The sequence below is a fragment of the Scleropages formosus genome, chromosome 13 (assembly GCF_900964775.1).
Source record: "Scleropages formosus chromosome 13, fSclFor1.1, whole genome shotgun sequence".
Lineage (NCBI taxonomy): Eukaryota > Metazoa > Chordata > Actinopteri > Osteoglossiformes > Osteoglossidae > Scleropages > Scleropages formosus.
Genome location: NC_041818.1, coordinates 18,965,955 through 18,990,140, shown reverse-complemented (window position 1 = coordinate 18,990,140; position 24,186 = coordinate 18,965,955). Strand labels below are relative to the sequence as shown.

The 24,186-nt window shown below is 44.2% G+C and overlaps 1 protein-coding gene across 12 annotated transcripts in view; it reads left to right on the top strand.

Annotated features, from left to right (window-relative positions):
• Window positions 1-2,477: 2,477 nt before the first annotated feature.
• LOC108936820 (ankyrin repeat and KH domain-containing protein 1-like) overlaps window positions 2,478-24,186 on the top strand; it is a 29,455-nt gene continuing 7,746 nt past the window's right edge. For 3 of the 12 annotated variants that reach the window (XM_029257535.1, XM_018756405.2, XM_018756408.2), the window contains exons 1-21: window positions 2,478-2,934; window positions 11,203-11,356; window positions 13,195-13,351; window positions 13,678-13,825; window positions 13,919-14,066; window positions 14,148-14,381; window positions 14,480-14,574; window positions 14,750-14,987; window positions 15,176-15,367; window positions 15,458-15,567; window positions 15,679-15,766; window positions 15,877-16,004; window positions 16,162-16,305; window positions 16,391-16,493; window positions 20,071-20,868; window positions 22,234-22,367; window positions 22,455-22,566; window positions 22,684-22,829; window positions 23,033-23,175; window positions 23,361-23,574; window positions 23,802-23,977. In XM_029257535.1, coding sequence (XP_029113368.1) covers window positions 2,659-2,934; window positions 11,203-11,356; window positions 13,195-13,351; window positions 13,678-13,825; window positions 13,919-14,066; window positions 14,148-14,381; window positions 14,480-14,574; window positions 14,750-14,987; window positions 15,176-15,367; window positions 15,458-15,567; window positions 15,679-15,766; window positions 15,877-16,004; window positions 16,162-16,305; window positions 16,391-16,493; window positions 20,071-20,868; window positions 22,234-22,367; window positions 22,455-22,566; window positions 22,684-22,829; window positions 23,033-23,175; window positions 23,361-23,574; window positions 23,802-23,977 — 3,938 coding nt within the window. In that variant the 5' untranslated portion in view covers window positions 2,478-2,658. Of the gene's footprint in view, window positions 2,935-11,202; window positions 11,357-13,194; window positions 13,352-13,662; window positions 13,826-13,918; window positions 14,067-14,147; window positions 14,382-14,479; window positions 14,575-14,749; window positions 14,988-15,175; window positions 15,368-15,457; window positions 15,568-15,678; window positions 15,767-15,873; window positions 16,005-16,161; window positions 16,306-16,390; window positions 16,494-20,070; window positions 20,869-22,233; window positions 22,368-22,454; window positions 22,567-22,683; window positions 22,830-23,032; window positions 23,176-23,360; window positions 23,575-23,801; window positions 23,978-24,186 lie in introns of all 12 variants that reach the window. The other 9 variants (XM_018756403.2, XM_018756401.1, XM_018756406.1 and 6 more) reach the window with 5 other exon arrangements.

Sequence of the window (24,186 nt, the reverse complement as noted above, 5' to 3'; positions counted from 1 at the left end):
ACCAAAACAATAGAAAAAATGTTTGTATTCTAAATTGTAAAATAAAGAACAAAACTTTTTTATTTGATGGTCTTTGACAAATGTTGGCTGTGCTTTCTGCATTGTCACTGTAATTATTTTATAAGCGTGTGTGTGCGCGTGTATGTGTGTGTGTGTGTGTGTGTGTGTGTAACACAACATTATATGGATGGTGTGGATAAAGATAAGCATTTTACCAGCAGAAACTTACCTTATGAAATCATTTTATTCAAAAGAAGTATAACAACTCAGCTGGTTTCAGATTTCAGGTTAGCATTTTACCTAAGGTGTTTAAGGAAATTGTATTCAATTGTACCCACAGTCATAATATGACTTGCACTTAAAATGGGAAACTCCTAGATTTCTGGATACAGACACAGGGTTACAGACATGCAAGTCCAAGGAGAAGCCCTGTTTAAGAACCTTTTCCAAATGCATTTAATTTAAATCTCCCCATTGAAATATCTAACTGTATAATCTGTAAAAGCTTTGGACAAATGTGTTGACAACAAAAAATAGTACTAATTCCTGAGGACAGCCTCTCAGTCACTTCAGTGTTTCTTCAGTTGTTTTTAAAAAAAAAAAAAAAAAAACAGTTCATAATTAATGTTGGAAATTAAGGCTGTTATTATTATAAATCAACAATCTCTTAAAAATTGCAGTCACCATTGTGTTATCTTTTTTCACAATTTACCACATTTTATTATCCTTTATCAAAGTTACCCATTTATACAGCATGATATCCTTACTAAAGTAATGTAAGTACAGTTGCTCAACCAAGGGGACTATAGCACAAGTAGGATTCAAACAGATGACCCTCATATTTCAAGACCACCATCTTAACAAGGATACTGTCTGTATTCACCCTTTCCAAAATGTTGACTTTTTCTTGCTGAACATTAGTAACCAAACATGTATATAATTTCTAAGTTTTATCATGTCTATTTTTCTATTTTATATCTCTATTTTTATTGATTTATATATTATTTACCTCTTTTGGGCAGCTACTAACTTAGCGGTTAAGGCTTCTGCATTTGGACCCAAAGATTGCAGGTCCAAATCCAACCTCATGCTGTTTGTACCCTTGAGAAAAGATGCTTTCCCTGACCTTTTCCCCTCCCGTAAAAATTACTCAGCTGTGTAAATGGGTAAATAATTGTAAGCAGCTTAACATTATAAGTTGCTTTGGAGAAAAGCGTCAGCTAAATGAATAAAAGTATTTTCAGAGAACCCACGCTTACCCTCAGGGAGTGTACTAGAACCAGAGAGATTAATGCGGTCAAATGAGGATCTCAAAATACAGTATGAAATAAACCAAAGAATGAATGTCTCCAGGACAGTAGCAAAACACTGTAGAGCAGATGTTTTTAACCTTTTCTATGCCTTGGACCCCTTTAAGAATCAGATGAAAGCGAAGGACCCCTCCTAGAAAAATGCTACTAAATAAATAAGGTGAAAATATTGAACTGTTTATTCAACTGAGGCTTGATTACCTTCTTACAATATAATGTCATAAATAATAACAGCACAATTTTTTATTTTGGGGGTGCAATGGCGTAGCAGGCTTGGCCGGGGCCTGCTCTCCGGTGGGTCTGGGGTTCGAGTCCCGCTTGGGGTGCCTTGCGATGGACTAGCGTCCCGTCCTGGGTGTGTCCCCTCCCCCTCCGGCCTTACGCCGTGTGTTTCTGGATTAGGCTCCGGTTCACCGCGACCCCACTTGGGACAAACGGTTTCAGTCAGTGTGTGTGTGTGTGTGTGTGTGTGTATTTTATTTTTTTAAGTTAGGCACCATTATTTTCCAAACAGCCCTGCACTTCAAGGAGCCCTTGAAGTTCATTCAAGGACCCAAAGTAAAGAGTTTATAGGAAGGCTTAGAAATGAACGTCCCTACTTGTACTGTGGGTCTGCACACAACAAACTTGTAACACCAACTCTGCCTGTCCAACCGTGCACTTTGGACACATTAGAAGACTGACACAAAAGCTTTGGCGAGGGAAAAAAAAAAAAACAAAACATCATGAAAGACACAGTGTTGCTTGGTTGAGTGAAGATACAAGGAGCAGGTCAGCAGGTTATACACACACACACTTTCATAAACTTTACCAGGCGAAAACAAGTAGCTAGCTAGCTGCTAGGTAGTTGTTGAAATACACTGAGCTTCACCTGCCAACTATAAGCACTAACACGCTGGCATTCACTTTTTAAATGACAATAACAACAGATAGATCGTGATATAGGTGGGAATGTGTGACGGACGTAATTCAGCCCAATCACCTTACATAGTTATCCCTTTTCTTGACGTAATATCGGAAATCTCTGAGATGCTGGTAAACGTAGCTTGACGCTTTAACTTGATTTTGAAGAGCGTCAGGCTTAGCCAATGAAACTTTGAGGCCTCGAGGCGTCATCCAATTGAATTTGCTTAGAGTAACAAGCAGAGGCGGGGATTGTCAGGAAAAATACGTAGTGTGTTAGGTTGTTAGAAAGTTAATGGCTGGGGGGAAAGAGATTCTCTTCTCTTCTCGCTTCGGGAGAGTTTTGGGGTTTCTGAAGTAAAAACGTTATTTATAAACGGATCGTCACCCGAAGGAAATTTAAGACGATTATACGTTTGTTAATACGCGTCTTATTTAGATAAGTATGCAGGATGCAGTAGCCGGGACGGCAATGCTGACGGACGGCTTCGAGGACGAGATTGACTCGGTGACTCCGCGCTCCCCTGCGGTAGGGATGGGGGTCGGAGCCACACCGGGAGCCGGGCTCGGGGGCATTGGCATCGACGTGGGCGGCAAGAAAGTCCGCTTGTTCGGGGAGTCTCCTGGGCCCGCCTCAGATAGATTGGATTTCAAGCTGGCCGCAGCGGCAGTGCTCTCCTCTGGTCCGGGATCCGGCAGCGACGAGGACGAGGTCTCCGAGGTAAGCTAGTCCGGCTAACAAGTAACCGCCCGCCCGCCTGACCCGACCCCCTCCCTCCGTCCGTCGCACGTCGAATGCCACAAACGCAGTCCGTTTCCGTCCGAAAAAGCCTCCCCTTCCACAAAGGCTCTTCGGTTCGTCTCCCGCGGGGGAATGTGTCGCCGACACAGTCACGTTGTGGAAGAGGGAGCTCGGCTGAGGCGCAGTGTGTTACGCGGCGAGGCGGACTGGGGCCTAGGGCTCCGCCGTCTCGCACGAGCCTGCTCGTCCACACAGGGCCGCGTAGGAGGACCGAACCAGGTTTAACGTTGTAAAGAATTTCTTTCCTTTTTGTAAGGCCACCCGTTTTTTTTAATTTTTTTTATTTTATTACTAGTACTGGCCTGCTGTGTTTCATAACCCGTTCTTCAGGACAGCCGTCACACTGGGTAGGGTGGAAGTCGCTGGTGTGACAGGGCTCGCGGCTCAGACATCGATCTCGGTTTCGAGCGTCGAATGGGCGCTTTGTTCGGCTCTCGCTGGAAACGCGCGGGTTCAAGGTCCACTCACACACCGACCGCGTGGGGACCGGATCCCGGCGGGACCACGGCACGGCGGCACGAAGCCACTTCGCGGCCTCCCCCCGGGCTAACGTGAGACCAGAGTGTCAGAGAGCGTGTGGTCTGTGTGTGGGTCCTCGTCTCAGTCCAACATGGCATCTCTCTCATGATCATCTAGTGTTTTTTTTTTTTTTTTTTTTTTTTTTCCCCCCCTTGTTATTATAACTTATTAAAATACGCGTCTATCGAAATTTTAACTCAGTTCACCAGCCAGGCTGTTCCCATCCATGGTATGGTATGATGGTGAACTGTCGTGGTTTCTTTTCGGTATGGTTAAGTTGGTAAGGATTTCACTCAGCTGTTTCAGTATCACAAGAGAAGAGTCGCAATCTTCCCCACACATTTATTTAGTCTTTCGTGACATTTCATTGTTGCCAGCAGTAGTGTGGTGGTTTAGGGCTGTTATCTTGCAAACTGAAGGTTTTGGATTTGAATTCCATTGCTGTAGGCAAAATGTAAAATTTGCACATTAACTAACATTATTCACTTAGCAGATGCTTTTCTCCAAAGTGACTTCCAATGGATACTATGTTAATGTTATGATCCCACACACCTTATTTACTTACACTGCTAGATACACTACTTACACTGGGTCACTCATCTATACATCAGTGGAACACATTCTCTTATGTGACATTTCTACTGCATTGTCCTGTTGAATCAATTAAGGGTAAAAAAAAGCCTTTATCAGAGTTACTATCTATTTAAATGGTAATATGACTGAATATTCTTTAGCCTAGTACTACTTGTGACTGCTGAAACACTGTTGAAATATTATATTAGATTTCAGTGCATTGAATAGTTGCAACTCTAGCACGTGATCGTTGTATTTTCTCAGAGGCGATACCTTCATTTAATGTGCGCATTTCCCACCCCGTTATTGAGCATACTTCCTTCGGCCTTTAGAATGCAAATGTAAAATATATGGGGTTTCCTTCACCTGTTATGAACAGTTTGATGGGACTCACGGTAGTTTTCTTCCCTGGTTTTTAAGACAACTTGTGACCATGTGGGGGGGAAAAAATGCATTATAAGTCCCGTGAGGGAGAAATTGAGTGTGTACTGTTCTTACCTGTTCAATAATTTTTCTTCACTTTCAATTAATAAGGTTAGAAACTGCTTAATGAAACTCAGTGGTTGATGTTGAGAGGTAAAACACCCTCCTTATTCCCATATCTGACACCTATGCCTGTTAAAGCTGAGCTGGCACATGGCACGTGTTTGAGCTCATTCAGGAGACCTGTTATACTGGCATACAAGGAGGTGCTCATAGGAGCCTGAAGTTGGTGTACTCAGAACAAAACTTCAGCAGCCTGTACGTGTGCTTTGTTTAAGGAAATAATGGCCTAAAATGCCAATCCATTTAGAGTAGATGTAGTGGTGATTAGTGCCGCCGCCCCCCCCCAAGCACATCTTAGGATGTCTCTTATAAGCTGAATGCAAAACGAGTTTTACCTGCTGGAAAATTACTTTGAAGAAATATACTCAGCGTTATTTTGTCGTGAAACTATGATCTTTTAACTTAAATGACTCAGCAGTACTTGCTCTGTGCAAAAGACCTGTATTGTGGGACTCCTGAATATAGCACACAAATTATACCCTCTGATACACTGCACACAAAATTATAATTTTGTCAGTTTTCAGTTTGTCAGTGGGTTTCCAAATTTATTCCATTAGTATCATCAGTGTGCATATGTACTTCTCATAGAGTTGTGACAGTCCTATATGTGCTACCACATGTGTGTTTGTGCACTGTGTACATTTTGTTCTTTTAGTGTGTGTTTGCATCTGAAGTGATGTATGTCTCAACGCAATACAATAGTGCATTATACTTACATATACATGGATGATGGGGGCGCAGTGGGTTGGACCGGGTCCTGCTCTCCAGTGGGTCTGGGGTTCGAGTCCCGCTTGGGGTGCCTTGCGGCGGACTGGCGTCCCGTCCTGGGTGTGTCCCCTCCCCCTTCGGCCTTACGCTCTGTGTTGCCGGGTAGGCTCCGGTTCCCCGCGACCCCGTATGGGACTAGCGGTTCCAAAAGTGTGTGTGTGTGTGTGTGTGTACATGGATGTATGGGTACTGAGGTTCAGTAGTCTGGGCAGAATCTAAATGTTAATTTTATGTCTCTGTACTGGACAAGACAGTAGTAATGTTTACTCACAGCAGCATTCACTGAAGCACTATTGGAGCAAACACTGGGCACTGTGTTCAGGAGAGTGGATTGTGGTGGAAGAGGGAAGTAAAGGGTGATACTTGTCAGGCTTGCTCACATCCATGTGGGCCTAGTTGCCAAAGACGGCTGTATGAGTGGAAGAGAGAAAGAAATAAAGATGATTGTAGTGACTGTCTAACCATTTTTTTTTAAATTCAGAAATCAGTTTCTGAACTGAATCAGCATCAATGATGTCAATCAATGAATTTTCCGTTCTGAAATCTTAATGGGGTCCGGGCAGTGGTCATGTTAAGTTAAGGGTATGGTGTTGTGATGTTCTTTTTCAGGTTACAAGCTAATTGCCTTAGGCTGCATCCAAAGTCTGAAGTCCAGGATTAGGCAGATGCTTTTCCAGGCCTTTCTAGCTCAAACAAGTGTGTGCTGCTGTTGCTGTATATACTGGGAACTGTAGTAATTAATCAGTAGCTGTTCATTGTTAAGCTTAGTATTCCTGTGTGGGCTACAGTTCCAACATGTCATTGTATCCTGCATTCCTTTCATAGACACATTTACATTACATTTATTTTAGCAGATGCTTTTCTCGAAAGTGACTTCCGATGGATACTATAGTGTTATAAGCCCACACACCTTCACCAAGGTGATTTACACTGCTAGATACACTACTTACAATGGGTTACTCATCCATACATCAGTGGAACACACTTTCTCTCTCTCACACACTATGGGTCAACTTGAACAGCATGTCTTTGGACTGTGGGAGGAAACCGGAGCACCTGGAGAAAACCCATGCAGACACGGGGAGAACATGCAAACTTACGCCACACCCTGTCATGCCACCCAAGCGCCGTGAGACAGCAGCGCTACTCACTGTGCCATGAGACCCCTCAACAGTCTTCTGTTAGCAATACTTACCTATTTTTGTCCCTTGCAGTACCCATGTTTTTTCACGTTTTTTGTATTTTGAGATGCATTGACTACATTTTTGTGATGCAGTTTAAATATTTAGAAACTGTCCATGACAGCATGTAAAATGATTAGTAAGCAAAAAGTTTGAGTTCTTGCTTACCTGAATGCTGACTGAATCCAGCTTTTCATATTTTGATGCAAGCTTCACGAGGTTGATATAGCTGTACTCTAAATATTCTTTAAAATACTGCTTACAAGAACAAATGTATTAACTTAAACGAGATTAAAGGCCTTGATAAATATTTTATTCATTTAGCGGACAGTCCTTTCCAAAAGGTGGGGGGCGCGGTGGCGCAGTGGGTTTGACCAGGTCCTGCTCTCCAGTGGGTCTGGGGTTCGAGTCCAGCTTGGGGTGCCTTGTGATGGACTGGCATCCCATCCTGGGTGTGTCCCCTCCCACTCCAGCCTTATGCCCTGTACTGCCAGGTTAGGCTCTGGCGCCCTGCGACCCCGCATGGGACAAGCAATTTCAGGTGTGTGTGTGTGTGTGTGTGTGTGTGTGTCTGTCTCCCCTCTCCAAAGAGACTTGCTGTGTAGTAATATCAACCCACACCTTATTCAGTCAAGGTGACTAGCAATGGTGTATATACACTACTTACAATGAGTCACTCATCCATACACCAGTGAATGCTCTCCATCACTCTCAGACTAAGGGTGATTTTAGTCACTAATATACTTGAACAGCATGTCTTTGAACTGTGTGAGGAAACCAGAGCACCTGGAGGAAACCCACACAGACAGGGAGAACATACAAACTCCACAGAGTGGAGATCAAACATTTCCTCTCACACCAGTCAGATGCTGTGATACAGCAGGGCTACTTGATGTGCCCCCCCCCCCCCCCCCCCCAGTAGATAGTGGAAATGATTTCATTTTTTTCTTGTAAATTAAAAAGGTTTATCATGCTTCACTGTTCTCTGCTTTTATCAAGGTGTTCATATTTTGTGTATTTTTATACAGTATTTGGAAAATAGATGGGGTTTTTTTATATGAAGATGTAACATGCACATGTTAATTTAGCCTTTTCTGTGTTTCTGAATTCCTATTCACATCAAGTCAGAAGTTGGTGCCATCTTCAATATTTCAGATGATGGTGTAGTGGTATGAGTAGAAACCATACTGTGTTTTGTTCCTTCTCACCCCTTTAGGACAATGCAGAGCGACACAAATTGCACATTGGTTTTAAATTGAAGATTTTAGGATATTTTTAATATGTCAATTTGTGAAAGCATGCAAAATAATGTCCTTTTTCTGTGTTCTTAGATTCTTCCTATTAGCAGAGTTCAAGGCATGGGATCCCTATATTGGGCTTTTGCTCTGCTGTCTGGTTTAAATCAGACATGCAAGTACACCTGTGTTGCTGGTCTCCTGTGTAGTGATAAATTCATAGAAGTTCTAAGAAGAACACCTGCTTGTGCCAAAGCAACAGCCTTTTTGGCAAAGCATTAACCACTAACTGGGTCTTTGAGTAAGGCATGCCACCTGAATTGCATCTGTAAATGGGTGAAGGGTGAAATGTTATCCACTAAAACCTTGCATCATTAGGGCACCTGCAGGGCAAACACTTGCTTTATAATGTACCTCTCTTTCAGGGTTTGAGGCTCAGAAGAGGCCTCGCTTTCCAGTCACCAAACAGCAAACCTGTAGATGCTCTGTCAGGTTGTACATTTCTCTGCTTACCTGGACAGATGTTACCTGTGTTTTTTCGAGATACAGGTTGGCGTGAGTCTACGGTGTATGCCAGCAACGTGACGCCTCGCAGCTCGAGGCAGTCCTGAGTAGAAGTTGGACGAAAGCCGTTTGGCCTCGTTTCCTAGAAATCATTCAGTGGCACCCCGCTGCTGCATGTCTTTCTGCTGTGGCACATGTTGGTGTCAAGTGGCACAATTTATAAAAAAAAAAAAAAAAAAAAAATGTATCCCACCTGAGCAAAATGTATTTTTGTTTATATTCTTAATATGCAAGGAGAATAAGAACAGCTTGATGCTCTCCTTTGCATAAGCAGAGGTTGGCTAATTTTGAAAATAGGTGATGCTGCAGCCAACAGCTGGTTGTAGATAGCACTTAGAAGTTGAGTGTACACTCTGAATAGCACATCTAGACAATAAGAGTAATATGATTGGATGTGTCCTATTCGGCATCTGTCGTGTTGTAAGGTGCAGTGTTTGGGCGGATCGTTGGTTTCTGTTGGGTGGGTGTCGCCACAAATAAGTGCAGAGGGGGTCTCCTAAATGGTGGTTCATACATGTCAACATTTGTGCATCCAGTGTGCTCTGTGTTGTAGCCTGGGGTTTGGTGGTTCTTCTGTTCCTGCATGTTCCATAAGAAATTTCACCTGCAGTTAGATTTAAGACTGGAAAAACCTGTGGATTTAGTTCTTGCTAAAGCAAATTGATGCAATACCTCCAGCAGATTGAGAGGAGCAGTTTTATTGGTTGGTGTGTGTGTGTGTGTGTGTGTGTGTGTCTAAGCAGAGACACTTGCATGCAGCCATGAATGCTTCCACTAAAGTTGCTTGTTCTCCACACTAGGACTTAGTACATGGTGGTAGAATGTTGTAGGCACATTCAAATTCTGATGTGCTAGGATGGGTTTAATTATCCTTTGTGGTCTCTTTAATTCTGTTTGTATTTCCATGCCCTGATGTATGTACAAAGAGTGAACCTATGCCTCATGTCAGCAACATGCTAGCCAGATGTTTAGGGGAGGTGACTTGCATGGTTCCCTTGCTCTCAGTCCCATCAATTGTTTGAGATGTCACTGAGTGTGGATGAGTGACTGGGCTGTGCAATCTGAAATGCTAACTGCTAGTCTTAATATTGTACAGCCCAATGTAGCTTCATCTATGTGACCCATTTGAGTATTGTACCAGAGTTGGGTTAGGATTCACAGAGGTCTGTGTTGGAATGGAAAGACAGTTAATTCCTTCCTCCTTTGACAGCTTCTTGTGTTCTCTCCCTCTTTCTCTCCACCTGTGGCAGACGGTGCTGGCGGAACATCCTGTTTCCGCCATGTGTAAATATAACCCCGGAGCTCAGTGCGGAGGCTGACGTGCTGCCGATGTGCCCCGGCACAGAGCAAGAGAGGGAAGGGAGTCTGTCAGTGTTGCGTGTGTGGGAAGAGTGTAGGCTTTTCAAGCATTACTTTGTGTTTGAAGGGCAGGCTTCCTTAACATTTACATTACATTCCCATTTATTTACCTGGCAGATGGTTTTGTTCTAAAGTGACTTGCAGGGTGACAGCATTCAGGTACAACATTTGAACAAAAACATACAGGCGATCTTGACACGGATTTGATTTGTAAAGTCAGTTAAGGTTGCCTTAATATATCATGGTATACAAGGTAGCATACAAGGAGGCTCCTGCTCAGGTAAATCTACCTAGAACATGCATAAATGTAAAAACACTTGGGGTAAGAAGCAGGGCACAGGCTTTATAGACAATAGAAAAGTAGCTGGAGGGAGGCAGGGTGTCCAAGATGGACTTTGTAGCACTGACTTACCTGTCCATTGGTTCCTCTGGTGACACACAATCAACCTTCGTGCAGGTGTGTCAAGGTCAGGGCAGAGGGGAAGCGGCAGGAAGGCATCTGATCTTATTATGCTACGGGTAAGATGTCTACTGAACTCTTCTGTGACCCATAGCTCACTTGCTCTGTTTTCAGGCAGCATGTTACAAGGGGCTAGGTCTTGACCTCTTCATGCAATGTGACTGGATCCCTTACGCCTCAGTCACTTCCTGTGATGGTTCTCTGGGGTTGTGGCTGGTCCCATGCGTGCCTTTGTATGATGTTCAGCTTGGTTGCACCCAGCAGCTTTTTTTTTTTTGGGTGGAATCCTTAGTGTAATGTGAAGCTTCTGTATAACACAGTCCTGGGGGAGGGGGGTCACTGACATCTTATTTGTAGTAATTAGTGTCTGATCAAAAAATTAAAACAGCTTTCAGTCACTTATGAAACAAATTAAAAATTAACTGCTAAAAAAAAAGAATTTCTCTGGACATTACAACCCAGCCCATCTCTGCCTCCATGCTTTGACATGGATATATCCCAACCCATTACCTGTGGGTCTAGGATCTGTATTTCCTCCATCCTATCTCCCCATGTCTCCATCCTGTCAATCATTTGCATAGGGAACCATGTTGCTTGGTCACCCCTCTTGCTTAGAGCACTGGCTACTAGACGACAGTATTTACATAATTCTTTTTTTATGTTGAATTGTTGAAGTCTGTGATAGATTGAAAGCTGTTGCTTTATGTGCTTTCAGGATTTTCAGTTTGTGCTGTTTCTTTTATTTTGTATTTAAATCATGAGCAAAATGTTAGCTGTTCATGTAGTTATGGTTCCTTATGTTTTCAGGCTGCAGTTGTCAGGGCTTGACTCTTGCCTGCTGATTGGCTTTTCTAAACTTTTGTTCTTTTGGTCTAGTGTTGTAGATTAGGGTGTGAGCATATGTAGTGTATATGTGATTTCCACAGTAGTGGAAATTATTTAGCTCAGGCTAGCTTGATCCATATGCCAACATGTTTGCCAGGTGGAGTCCTTCATCCTGGAGCAGGAAGACCTGGACAACCCCATGTTGAAGACTGCATCAGAGCTGCTCCTGTCCAGTGCTACAGATGGGGTGGACCTGCGCACAGTGGACCCTGAAACTCAGGCCCGGCTAGAGGCCCTGCTGGAAGCAGCAGGTGCGTTCCCCCCGAAATGTTTTTTTTTTTTTTTTTTTTTTTTTTTTTTTTTGGTGCTCCTTGCTGCTGCCTGATATTTTGTACTGATGGTGTCTGGAAGTCCTGCATGTTGTAGTCACTGGGTTGAGAGGTGTTTTATGAATGTGGGAGCCCTGAATAACCAGTAACTGACAGTACCGGTAAATTGCATTTCACTTTCTGTGGGCTTGCACACCATGTGTGTCTAGAGGTAGGCTTTTAAAATGTGCTGTGCTTGTGGATTTCTTTCTGCACATACTCATGTACTTCTGCTGAAGAAGAGTAGAACCAGCAGACTAGTGAAAGCAATACCTGCAGCTGCCTTCTGTTGCTTTACCTCTCAGAATTTTAGTGTTAAGTTCTGCAGCTTTTTTTTGAGGCCCATTCTCCTCTTCTCCCTATGGAGTAACTTAATTACTGTGCTATTCTTTCAACTTTTCACTAGATCTTGCTTGTTTTATATTGCATTCTTTGAAGTAGTACAAAAAAAATTGCAAGAGCTTTGAGGGTACACACTGAACAATGTTGGCGCTTTCTCAACTTCAATTGCCATGTATTACTCCAAAGCAAATCTCATCCTGGGTGGATTCCTCACTGATGACTGGGATGTAAAACTAAATGGTTTTCTCTGGATTTTGTTTGTCTGTACATAGTTTAAGTGGGTCACTGATATTAATGATCACCTTATGATGTGCTAAGCCAAGACATTGTTATGGCCTCAGCATGAGGAAAGCCTGTATAGGGAAATACAGGAATGGAAAAACTCCTGTGGGTACAGGCATAAGGACTGCTGTGTAAAAGTGGCAACTTAAGTTCATGGAAAGGCAAGTGTGAGGAGCGCAGTATGAAAGTGTGGTTCTCTTCAGCGGTGAGGGAGAAAATTGTAAAAAAGCTGGTAAACAGGACTGCCCCTGTTTATGGAAAGTCACATGACATGCACACTAAAATCCTTAGGTGAGTGGCTTTCCTCTCTTTCTGTGGGTAGGTGTGTTGTAAGATAATTGGAGACATAGATCCTGTGTTACAAATGCACACAAACACGGGAGACATTTTAAGGTATTCCAGCTCTGGGCACAACTCTTGGTTCATCTAACTGAAGACCCTTCTCTTATGTAGTCAAAGGAACAAGCAATCATTTCTCCTCATTTGTGGTGTTTTCCTCTTATGCACACTCTTGTGAAGCTCCTTTGCAGACTCTTCTGCCTCAGTTCAGTCCTATTAATTGCTTTTCACTTATATTATGCATTAGAGAAGGCAGCCAGCCTCTGCTTGAGATCATCCTGCAGCTGCTGAGTTTTACTGTCATAGCTGTTCAGATATTTGACCTTTGTTTCAGCCCTCTACAACATATAAACACCTAGTCCTATTAACTGCATGCAAAAAATTATGCATATGTTTACCTGTTTTCAGAAAAATGCATCTCATTCAAGTCTCTGGGCTGTACTTGCACAGCTGTAATGTTTGTTTTTTTTTTTTTTGCATTGAGTTGTCCATGTTATGGGTTGTTAAGGTTTGTGGAAAAGATGAATGTGTATATATGCAGCGCAAGTCTTGGGACTTAGTACTGATAGTTATTTCATCAGTTGAGATTAAATGAATGTCATTTTTTACACACACACACCTTTCACGCAATTGACTCCTGTCCCTAATCATAATTTTGTGAACTCGGACAAGGCAGCTTCATATTTTCACTTCAAGATTGACAAGTTGCATGGGTTTTGTTTCACATGGACCTTTTACTAATCATGGATGTGTTTGCGGTGACTGCTGCCTTGCCTTGATGTGAACTTTGGATGGACGGATACACACTGACATTGAAGGCATCGGTAAACTGTCCACCGCGGATGGTAAAGCATTCGCAGATCCCGAGGTGCTACGCCGGCTGACGTCATCGGTGAGCTGTGCGTTGGACGAGGCCGCTGCCGCTCTCACACGCATGCGGGCCGAGAACACGCTCAACGCAGGCCAAGCTGACAAGTATGCATCTCTTCTGTCTCTCTTGTACTTTGTCTTAATTTTTTTTTTTTTTGTGGTGATATGCAAATGTTTGTTTCTGCAATATTACTGATGCATAATATTTAAAATTTTTCTTAATGACTGTTTTATTAAATAACATTGTGTGAGATTGCAGACCCTTTTGCCCGCATTTAAGATCTTTATTCGGGGAACTTGTAAATGGATTACTCAGACATAAATATCTTTCCTAATATTGGAACAGAGGCCAAAGTTGAGCATTGGCATGTCTGCAGTGGGTCATTCTGCTTACACACTCCCAGTAATTGTAGCAGTTTGGTTATTTTCAGCCGTAGTCTGGCGGAGGCCTGCTCCGATGGGGATGTCAATGCTGTGAGGAAACTCCTTGATGAGGGCCGCAGCGTCAATGAGCACACGGAGGAGGGTGAAAGTCTACTGTGCTTGGCCTGCTCTGCTGGGTACTATGAGCTGGCACAGGTGAGTGTTGTTGATGCATAAGCCTCAACCTGTCCAAACCTCGGTAAAACTGGGCACAGACCAGACATTCTACTTTTCCCCTTTCCTCACAAGGTCCTGCTGGCCATGCATGCCAATGTGGAGGACCGGGGTATTAAAGGAGACATTACACCCCTCATGGCAGCTGCCAGTGGTGGTTATGTAGACATAGTCAAATTGCTGCTGGTGCATGGCGCAGATGTTAATGCACAGTCCTCCACAGGTAAGCACTGTGACCCCTAGACTTGTTAAATCAGCTTTTGCTTTGTCTTGTACTGACATTCCTATCTCCTTTCTTCGGTAGGGAACACAGCGCTAACATATGCATGTGCCGGTGGCTTTGTGGATGTGGTGAAGGTTCTGCTGAAGGAAGGTGCTAATATAGAGGACCACAACGAAAACGGTCACACCCCATTGATGGAGGCGGCCAGTGCAGGCCACGTAGAGGTGGCACGAGTGCTGCTTGAATGCGGGGCTGGCATAAACACGCACTCCAACGAGTTCAAGGAAAGTGCACTTACACTGGCCTGCTACAAAGGTGTGTCCTCCTGCTCATATCCTGACCCACAGCAGCTTGATGCACTGCATGACGCAAGTTCCTTCATGTCACTGAAGCAACTTGTTTCTGTGCTGCAGGACACCTGGACATGGTGCGCTTCCTGCTGGAGGCTGGAGCTGACCAGGAGCACAAGACAGATGAGATGCACACTGCGCTTATGGAAGCCTGCATGGTAAGGACCTATCCTAGACTCTAGGAACTGTCTTCAGTAGTGTACTTGTGAACTTTTAAACGTTTGCGTACTCACTCGCTGAACTCCAGACAGGTAAGTACATTATTGGTAAGGTAAGCCTCTCCCTTACTTGTGGTGTTGGCTTGGAGCTGAGATTTTCCTTCTTTTGTCCAAGGACGGCCATGTAGAAGTAGCTCGGCTGCTTCTGGACAGCGGAGCACAGGTGAACATGCCAGCAGACTCTTTTGAGTCACCACTAACACTGGCAGCCTGTGGGGGTCATGTGGAGCTGGCGGCCTTGCTCATTGAGCGAGGTGCCAACTTGGAAGAAGTGAATGATGAGGGCTACACACCATTGATGGAGGCGGCACGCGAGGGTCATGAGGAAATGGTGGCTTTGCTCCTGGCACAAGGTAGGCAATGGGTAGCATAGTGATTAAAGAAATCTAGTTTGGTCTAGTGAAAATGGTTGAAATTAGTCAGTGTTAGCTGGGCTTCAGAGCCAATCCAAGTTAAATGATATTAAGAACAGGCTTCTTGTATAGGTTAGTCTGTGTAGAGCATCTTATTGTTTCTAATCCTCAGCATTTTTTCTACCCAGGTGCCAACATCAATGCCCAGACAGAGGAGACACAGGAGACTGCACTGACGTTGGCCTGCTGTGGGGGCTTTCTTGAGGTGGCGGACTTTCTCATCAAGGCTGGGGCAGACATTGAGTTGGGCTGTTCCACACCCCTCATGGAGGCTGCACAGGAAGGCCACCTGGAGCTAGTCAAGTACCTGCTAGCTGCAGGTGAGGCTATGTCCCCGTCAGATGTGGCTGAGCTCTTGTTCATTTTTCTTCTTAAAGTGACACATTTGCCTGTCTTTGTCTGTATTGAAGGAGCAAACGTCCATGCAACCACAGCCACAGGGGATACAGCGCTGACATATGCATGTGAAAATGGCCACACCGATGTGGCTGACGTACTGCTGCAGGCAGGGGCAGATCTGGTATGTCCTTTCCTCCCAGACTGCACCCTTTGCTGCAGAGCTTGTGTCCCCTGCGTATAATGCAAAGTCCACTGGACTCCAGCAATAAGCATCTGGTTTTTTCTCTCCCAGGAGCATGAGTCAGAGGGAGGGAGGACCCCTCTCATGAAAGCTGCCAGAGCTGGACACTTGTGCACTGTGCAGTTCTTAATCAGCAAAGGTGTGTTTCTCAAAGCTGGAAGGTGCATACTGAGCTGGGTTTTTTGTTTGCACATGTGGTAAGTGTAGAGTGGAAACTAGAATTGATGGGTGCACTGTCTTGCTCAGCAGGTGCTAATGTGAACAGAGCAACGGCCAATAATGACCATACTGTGGTGTCACTGGCATGTGCCGGGGGGCACTTGGCCGTGGTGGAGCTGCTGCTGGCCCATGGGGCAGACCCCACACACAGACTGAAGGTGGGGCTCACTGTTCGCCCTTCACTTACCCTATATTAGGATAAAATTTTGAATACAGCTAAGTATTTCACCAGTGATCATCTTGAATGAAGTGTCATGATTGTTTGCCTGAAGTGACCACCACTGTGTCTGACTGCTGGTCTCCGTCTCTCCGCAGGATGGCTCCACCATGCTCATTGAAGCTGCTAAGGGTGGTCACACAAATGTGGTGTCTTACCTGCTAGACTACCCAAACAATATCCTCTCTGTCCCTACTCCTGACCTGTCCCAGCTCACACCCCCTTCTCACGATGCGTCTCAGGTGAGGCCTTGGTTTGTGGGCTCAAGACAAATTTGGCCTTGTTATGATTGCCACAAAGTTTTAAGTGTCCTTAACACCCACACAGGTTCCTCGTGTACCATTCCAAGACCTTCCCATGGTGGTCCCCCCCCAGGAGCCAGACGGAATGCCTTCCAACATTGTGACCCCTCCTCCTGTCTCCGGCAAAGGTCGGTGAGCTTGTTGCTCTTTGGTTTTTATGTCTGTGCGTGTTCGCACTGGGCTGGAGACTGGACAACAACCTGGCATCTGACCTCCGCTGTTCCTAAGGGAAAGTGGAAGCTGTCGGCAGTTTGATCTTGCAGATGGGAGAGACCAAGCAAAGAGGAAGCTCTGCGTTTGTCAGAATTATCTATAGGACAGACTGGTGTTTCTGGCTTTATTTAAACTTCCTATTTTGCAAGTTATAGAAATGTATTTCTGTGAACAACCTTGAATCTTTCAAGAAACTGTTTTGAGTGACCATGATTTCATCTGTATAGTTTAGGTTGGTGCTTTATTCATTTTGAGACATTCTTTCAGTGAAGACCTCAGTGTACTTTTTCTAACAAGCAAAAAAATCATTCAGGAGAAGGATTTTCTCCAACTTCTACATTTCAGATTACCTGCTTCAAAATTTAGTGGAAACTGATAAAATTACTTATCTTTTGGGCTGTTTAAATTAGAGGAAGAGGCCAGGTTGTTGGACTTGTCTCCTTGTGCTGTTTCTTGTTTATCCTTGTTTCCAAGTCACTGGCCACCTGCAATTCTAAGGGTCATTGTGTCAGTCTGTGGTTTGGTGTTTGTCTTCCTTTTTTGTGTGTGTATGATCCCCATTCCTAACATTTCTTGGTGAGGCAAGTCAGAATTGTCTTAATTCTAAACACAGAAAGGGGGGTGATCCAAAGGCATTTTTTTTTCCTTTTACATTTTGTACAGGTTGTAGACATTCTGCTGGATTTAAGTTTTGATAGGGGGCCTCCTTCAAATGCACAATCACTCTATGAACTGCCTGTTTAATATGTTAAACAGGCCTCCTGGCAAAAACTCCCTTTTGTGTTCCAAGGCCAAAAACAGCTATGAAATATTTATGTAAATGTTTGTGTTGCAGGAACAGTAGTGTGTATTAAAATATGAAAAGAAAAATACAATAGAGCTCTTGATAGTTAATATATTAGAAAAGCAGTAAAGACTAGTTATGAAGGCATTGACCTCCTTTCACTTCGTCATGTGGAAGGGAAAAAGTACACTTTTCAGTTCAGTGGTTTTACATATTGGGGCATACAAAACAATCATCTGGTCCTCACTGACTTGTATACTTAGACAAATCTAACCTCAGATACCAGACAACACTTCACAGTATCATTTATTGAACAAAAAGCAAACCAAAATGCAGGAATCGTGGAGAATTAAGTACAGCCTTACTGCTTCTGTAGGAATTAATATAATTAGCAGTCAGGTGCTACTAATCAAATGTACTTGATTATCTGATCATCAGGAAGTGTGACCTGCTCTATAAAACAACTTTAACCAGTATGGTGTTCTGAAGGATTTTACATTTATTCATTTAGCAGATGTATATCGCTTCAGAGAAAAACATCTCATAGAAAATTCAATATGTGCATTACAGGTTTGTTAATGCCATGCCAAGGAGAAAAGACATTAGCAATCAACTTGAAAGCAATTGTTGCTGGTTATCAGTCTGGAATGGGTTATAAAGCAATTGCCAAAGAATTTTTAAAACCATCATTCTACAGTGAGGAGGGTTATTTACCAATGAGAACTGTTGAAGACTGTTGCAAGTTGCCTCAGGAGTAGGCATCCCTGCAAATTCACCCCAAGGCCAGACCATATAATGCTCAGATGAATCCCAAAGAACCCAAGGGCTGTATCTAGGGATCAGGCCTCTGCTTACATGTTAAAGGCAAAGAGTTAATGACTATGATCAGAATAAGACTGAGAACCAGGAGAATGCTGCTCCTCTCCAAAAATAACTTGTAAACGTGATTTAGATTTGTAAAGTTGTATCTGAACCAACCACAAGATTTCTATAACAATGTCCTTTTGAGTGACAAGACCAAAATGGAGATGTTCAGTCATTGTGCACAATGCCATGTTTGGCAAAAACCAAACACAGTGTATCTCCACAAATACCTTATACCAATTGTAAAACACAATGGTGAAAGGGTGAGCTTGACTTGCAGCTATAGGCTCTGGGTACCTTGCAGTGAAGTCAGCCATGAACTGCTCTTTATACCAAGGCATTCTAAAGTGAGACAAGTGATGCCATCTGTCTGACAGCCAAAGCTTGGCTGAAATTGTGTGCAAAAGGAAAATGATTTCAACCACACCAGCAAGTATACAGCTAAATGGGTGAAAGATTACTTAAGGTCTTGGAATAGCCAAGTCAAAGTTCAAACGACCCCCAATAGGATGCACTTGCAGGACCTTAAGACAGCAGTCCATAAATAAATACCCTGAAACATCAATGGACTGAAACAATGTGGTAGGGAGTGGGCTAAAACTCCTCCAAAACAATGTGGAGAAAAAAATGATACTCATGCAAAAAACAATTAAAGGAGCTTCTGTAAGTTGTTATGGGGTATATTCAATTTTTCCACACATGACTGTGGTTTATTTTTTTAATGACAATGGAATTTTGTTTGTCACCTGAGATTATATTTACATAATTTTAGAACCTGGTAAGGACTAGATTTGTTTTAATGTATGGAAAAACTGAAAGATTTACTTTTTTCCATAACTAAATCTCACCTATAACTCTCATTCTGTGTGCAGTTTCTTGTAAGAGAAGAATGAGTAAAATAGCCTTAGCATTTGTGACATCTCAGTTGTTGCAACTCAGCTGCTAAAACGGTGACGTGTTGTGGACATGTCCTGGTCAAGGGCTGGGTGGTCTGCTCAATGAAATCTGGAGGAGCTCTATATTCCTGTCTTTCTTGGCCGTTTGAGCATGTGCTCTTGCTACTTAAGAGACCTGTGTTCTGCACTTCTTACTGGCAGCCATTGATGTTTTCAGGTACATTGCACCCTGCTTTATCTGTCAACCTGTATCATTTATTAACCACAAGTTCACTCGCTGGTCGCTTGATGCAGGAGTCTTTACAGAGTTCTGAAAGTCACTTTCTGAACCTTTATATGCTGACATTTTTGCTCTTCTGAGCAAAGAAAATTTTGCTATTCTATTCCTGCATCTTACTATTCCTCAGTGTTTCATCTTGTAGATTAGTTTAATGAGCTGACAGCTCTTGACAAATGTACGTTCCCTGTTTGATGTAGAAGTAATTCTGAACTATTCTTTCACTTGTTTTCACCAAGACCAGTTGTCGTATTTGCTGAAGTTGTAACAGTCAACATTTCACAGAAATGGTGTATTGTGACCCTGCATATTTGTTTGTACGTGTTCCTGAATGGGGTGTAAAGTGTGGAGTTCTGGTATTGGTGGGGCGGTGGCTTTGGGCTCCCTTTTAAGTGCCCCCGGCTGACTAGGTGGTGTCACGATGGTGCCGTCTTGTCTGATTCGATGTGGTCAGCTTCCCTGTTTGCTCAATTTCTTGCTTTTCCGTCTCCAGTAAAAAAAAAAAAAAAAAAAAAACAAAATGCTTCGTCCTTCATTTTGCATGGCAGTATTTCTACAACCAGCGCCTCCCCATGCGCCCATGCACGTCCAGGCTTATCTGCATTTTATTTTCCATTTCCGTTCTTTTAATTTCTTTCCACAACTGGTTTTGTGTTGTCCCGTGTGCTTAGGTGCGTGTAAGCAAAGGCCCGGCTCTCTGCAGGCGAGCCCAGGGGCTGCTGGGCGGCCGGATGCCGACCTGCTGCTCCCCTTCCACCCCTACCAGCCACTGGAGTGCATCGTGGAGGAGACAGAGGGCAAGCTGAATGAGCTGGGCCAGCGCATCAGTGCCATCGAAAAGGCTCAGTTGCACTCACTGGAGCTCATCCAGGGAGAGCCCCTCACCAAAGACAAGATTGAAGAGCTGAAGAAAAGCCGTGAGGAGCAGGTGCAGAAGAAGAAGAGGATCCTGAAGGAGCTACAGAAGGTGGAACGCCAGCTGCAGCTCAAGACGCAACAGCAGTTCACCAAAGAGTATATGGAGGCCAAAGGGCCGAAGGATGATACTGGGACCCCGCAGCTGGCTCAGCCGTGTTCAGACACGGATGAAGAGGGTGCACAAGATGGCGAGGATGATCAGCCATCCCCTGTGGAGGAAGAGGACGATGAGGATGACAATGAAAACTATGGTCATCTGCCACAGGTGGACGCCATACTGTACAGAGATACACAGCCCCCACCGCCTCCACCCCCACCGCAGACCCAGGGGTTACCCCCTCTGCCGCTGCAGGCTGGCTTCATGCCCATCCAGCCTCTGGCTGCACAGCAGTCTACTGACTTCAGCAGCGCTAACTATCCTAGCAGTACCAGTCCTGACCTGCAGAGGGTGCTGGTGAGTCAGCAGATGCAAGGCCAGCCACTGGCTGAGAGCCTCATGGTGGCCACGCCTGCTCAGACGCTTACTGACACGCTGGATGACATAATGGCAGGTGCGTTAACACAATATATTTTTTTATGTAATTCATGTTTTTGCTGCTTATCACCAGCAGTCATGCCCTCACTCCACTTTAAATTTTATTTTTGTTTTCTTTTAATAAAGATGCCTATTAAAGTGCATACTGTGGAGAAGGGACTTATGGACCCTTAATGTAGCACCCCCTGACTACAGTGATGTGGTCTGTCTGTCTGGTGTTCAAATAGCAGCATTGTGTAGGGACTGGAAATATTTTTCCAGCCACTGAATACATAAGTGATGCAGAATAGGAACTGCCAGGATGAAGCAGCAACTCTTAAGGCTGAGTGAGGCATCCTTGTCCAGTTGCCTCAATCATGCTGTCAGTGCTTTGTGCTTGATCTGGCAGTTGGGTAACTCGGCAGTCCACCTGTTATGTTGTAAACATGAAAATTCTGTGAGGTCTAATTTACTTTTGTTTTGACTTCTTAATCTGTAGCTGATTGAAGCTGATGGAACTTGTAGTTTTCCCCTTTGAGATTCTTTTTGTATGACTCCACAGTGATCATAGGGACTGTATTTCCCAGCCAGATTGCTTCCTTTCTCTAGGTGTTTTTCAGTGGTTGTCAGTGACTTTATGAGCTGACTTCACAAACTGGCTCCTTTTGGAGAAAACTATTACTAAAATCTCCACAGCTGTACTTCTTTTCTGTCATCTTTGCTCCCCCATTATTTTCTGGTTGCTGCACATGGTTATGTTGAGCATTGCTGGCAGTCTCGGTTGGCTGGATTTGGACCTCTGATCAAACTGTGGTGGAGTAGGTAGATGGAAGCCTGCACTGTTTTACTTTTGATCCTGGCCCATGCCTTTCCCTACAAATGTTCTTATTGCTAGACTAAGGCAGAGGTTAATCTGCTTTAGCAGGTAAGGTTGGCCCTTCTCACTGTGTGGAAGAAAAAAAAAATCTGAAAGTCTGGGCTGTGCAGCTTGGATTGAGTAATGCTGTGAAAGTGACACATCATATAGCCACATTCAGTATCTATTACTATAGAATTGGTCCACAATGATGTGGCAGTAATGTTTTGGCTGTTCTGAAAGCAATATTAATTTTTGTATGTATGTGTGTGCTTGTGCATTTTTGTGTCATCCTGTAAAATTGGGTACTATGGGTTAATTAGGGTTACACGGTTTTATTTCCGCTACAGAGTTGTAGTACTCTGTTTTCTGAATGTGTCTGAATGTTTCTTGGTACTAATGTGTACATTTGCACACACTGTTGCAGTCGTCATGGCTCTGCCTGGAGTCACTGAATTGTCGATTTCATTGTGACTCCATTGTTTGCAGCCCTTGTGTCCTTACAAATAGTCATTTGTTTCCTGTCTCTTTCTGTACCTGTGGCAGCGGTGAGCAGCAGAGTGCCTATGATTAACACTACAACCTCGCCCAACCCTCCACCCCCCGTGCAGACATCCAACAACTGTCTCTCACCACCCTCTGTGCTGCCATTGTACCCTTCTGTGGACATTGATGCACATGTAAGCTTTCTTTTTACAAACATGCAACTAAACATGCTTGTATTGAGAGCTGTAATTGAAGAGAGCTTTAATATGCTTTCCTTACAGACGGAAAGCAACCATGACACAGCATTAACCCTGGCATGTGCTGGAGGCCACGAGGAGCTGGTGTCGGTGCTGCTTGCACGAGGGGCCAATATTGAACACAGGGACAAGAAGGGTATGGGATCACATTAATCTTCCCACCTCAACCTGTAGACCTGTGGGGTACATCTTGTGTATACCACACTAAAAGGACAGGTAACTTGTCTGACTTGTCCTTGTTTCTTGTCAACAGGCTTCACTCCCCTGATCCTGGCTGCCACAGCAGGACATGTGGGAGTGGTGGAGGTACTCCTGGACAAAAGTGCTGACATTGAAGCCCAGTCGGAGAGAACCAAAGACACGCCATTGTCCTTGGCCTGCTCTGGGGGCCGACAGGAGGTAAATTTACACAGTGCAACACACTTTCAGGAAGTGGCAGTTCTTTGTCACACAAGTGACGGCATTCCTTCTCTGCATATCTAGACCCACAGCATTAAGGATGTTTGACTTGACGGTGGTGGCAGTCACTGGTAGATGGTGGGCCGAAATTACTTTTTGGGGAGTTGTCATGTGACCCTTGCCTTTTTCCCTTATTGTCTTAGGTGGTGGAACTGCTGCTTTTGCGTGGGGCCAACAAGGAGCATCGCAATGTCTCTGACTACACTCCTCTCAGCCTGGCCGCCTCGGGGGGCTATGTCAATATCATCAAGATCCTCCTCAATGCCGGCGCTGAGATTAACTCCAGGTGGACTTCTGCCCTCCCAGAGCCTGTCTGTAGGCTTTTCAGTTTTTGATCCCCACTGACTCTCTGTATATCTTGAGTCCAGTGTCTGTTTTCCTCTGACACCCTATGTGTCTGTCCTGTTTGTCACATCCCCTTTGTAATACATGTCTGCTCACCACTGATGACTCTTCCTTCATCCTTTGCAGGACTGGAAGCAAGCTGGGGATCTCTCCCCTAATGCTGGCGGCCATGAATGGGCATGTCCCAGCAGTCAAGCTGCTGTTAGACATGGGCTCAGATATCAACGCGCAGATTGAGACCAACCGCAACACAGCACTTACGTTAGCCTGCTTCCAGGGCCGTGCTGAAGTGGTCAGCCTGTTGCTTGACCGCAAGGCTAATGTGGAGCACCGCGCCAAGGTGGGCAACATGCAGAATATCTCCAAGCACAGTGCTTACTATATCATGCATTTAAAATGTCTGTTGCTAATAATTTACATGAGAAATGTGGTTGTGGTTTGACTCATGCTGGCACTTTACAACAGAAAATGGAGTGTGCTAATCTGTTGGGACCTAATCTTAGCCTGCCTGTTGGCATGGGCCTGTTTTCCTTTCACATGACCCTTGTTCTTTCCACTCTCCTTCAGACTGGACTGACTCCACTAATGGAAGCCGCATCTGGGGGCTATGCAGAGGTGGGCCGTGTGCTTCTGGACAAGGGGGCAGATGTGAATGCACCACCTGTGCCCTCGTCACGGGATACTGCTCTCACCATTGCAGCAGACAAGGGCCACTACAAATTCTGCGAGCTTCTTATCAACAGGTGAGAACTTGGACACTTCTATTAGTCTATGTATACCATTACTTAATCAACTTGTATGACAATTTTTTTTTTCCCACTCCTGTCTCACACAAGCCAGTGAAGGTGACTTGCAACTTGATTTTACTAATCTGTCCTACATCTCTAATATTTTTTCCCCAAGCACTCTTTCTCGATTACTCTGAGCCTTCATTCCATCTTTTCTCCCTCTA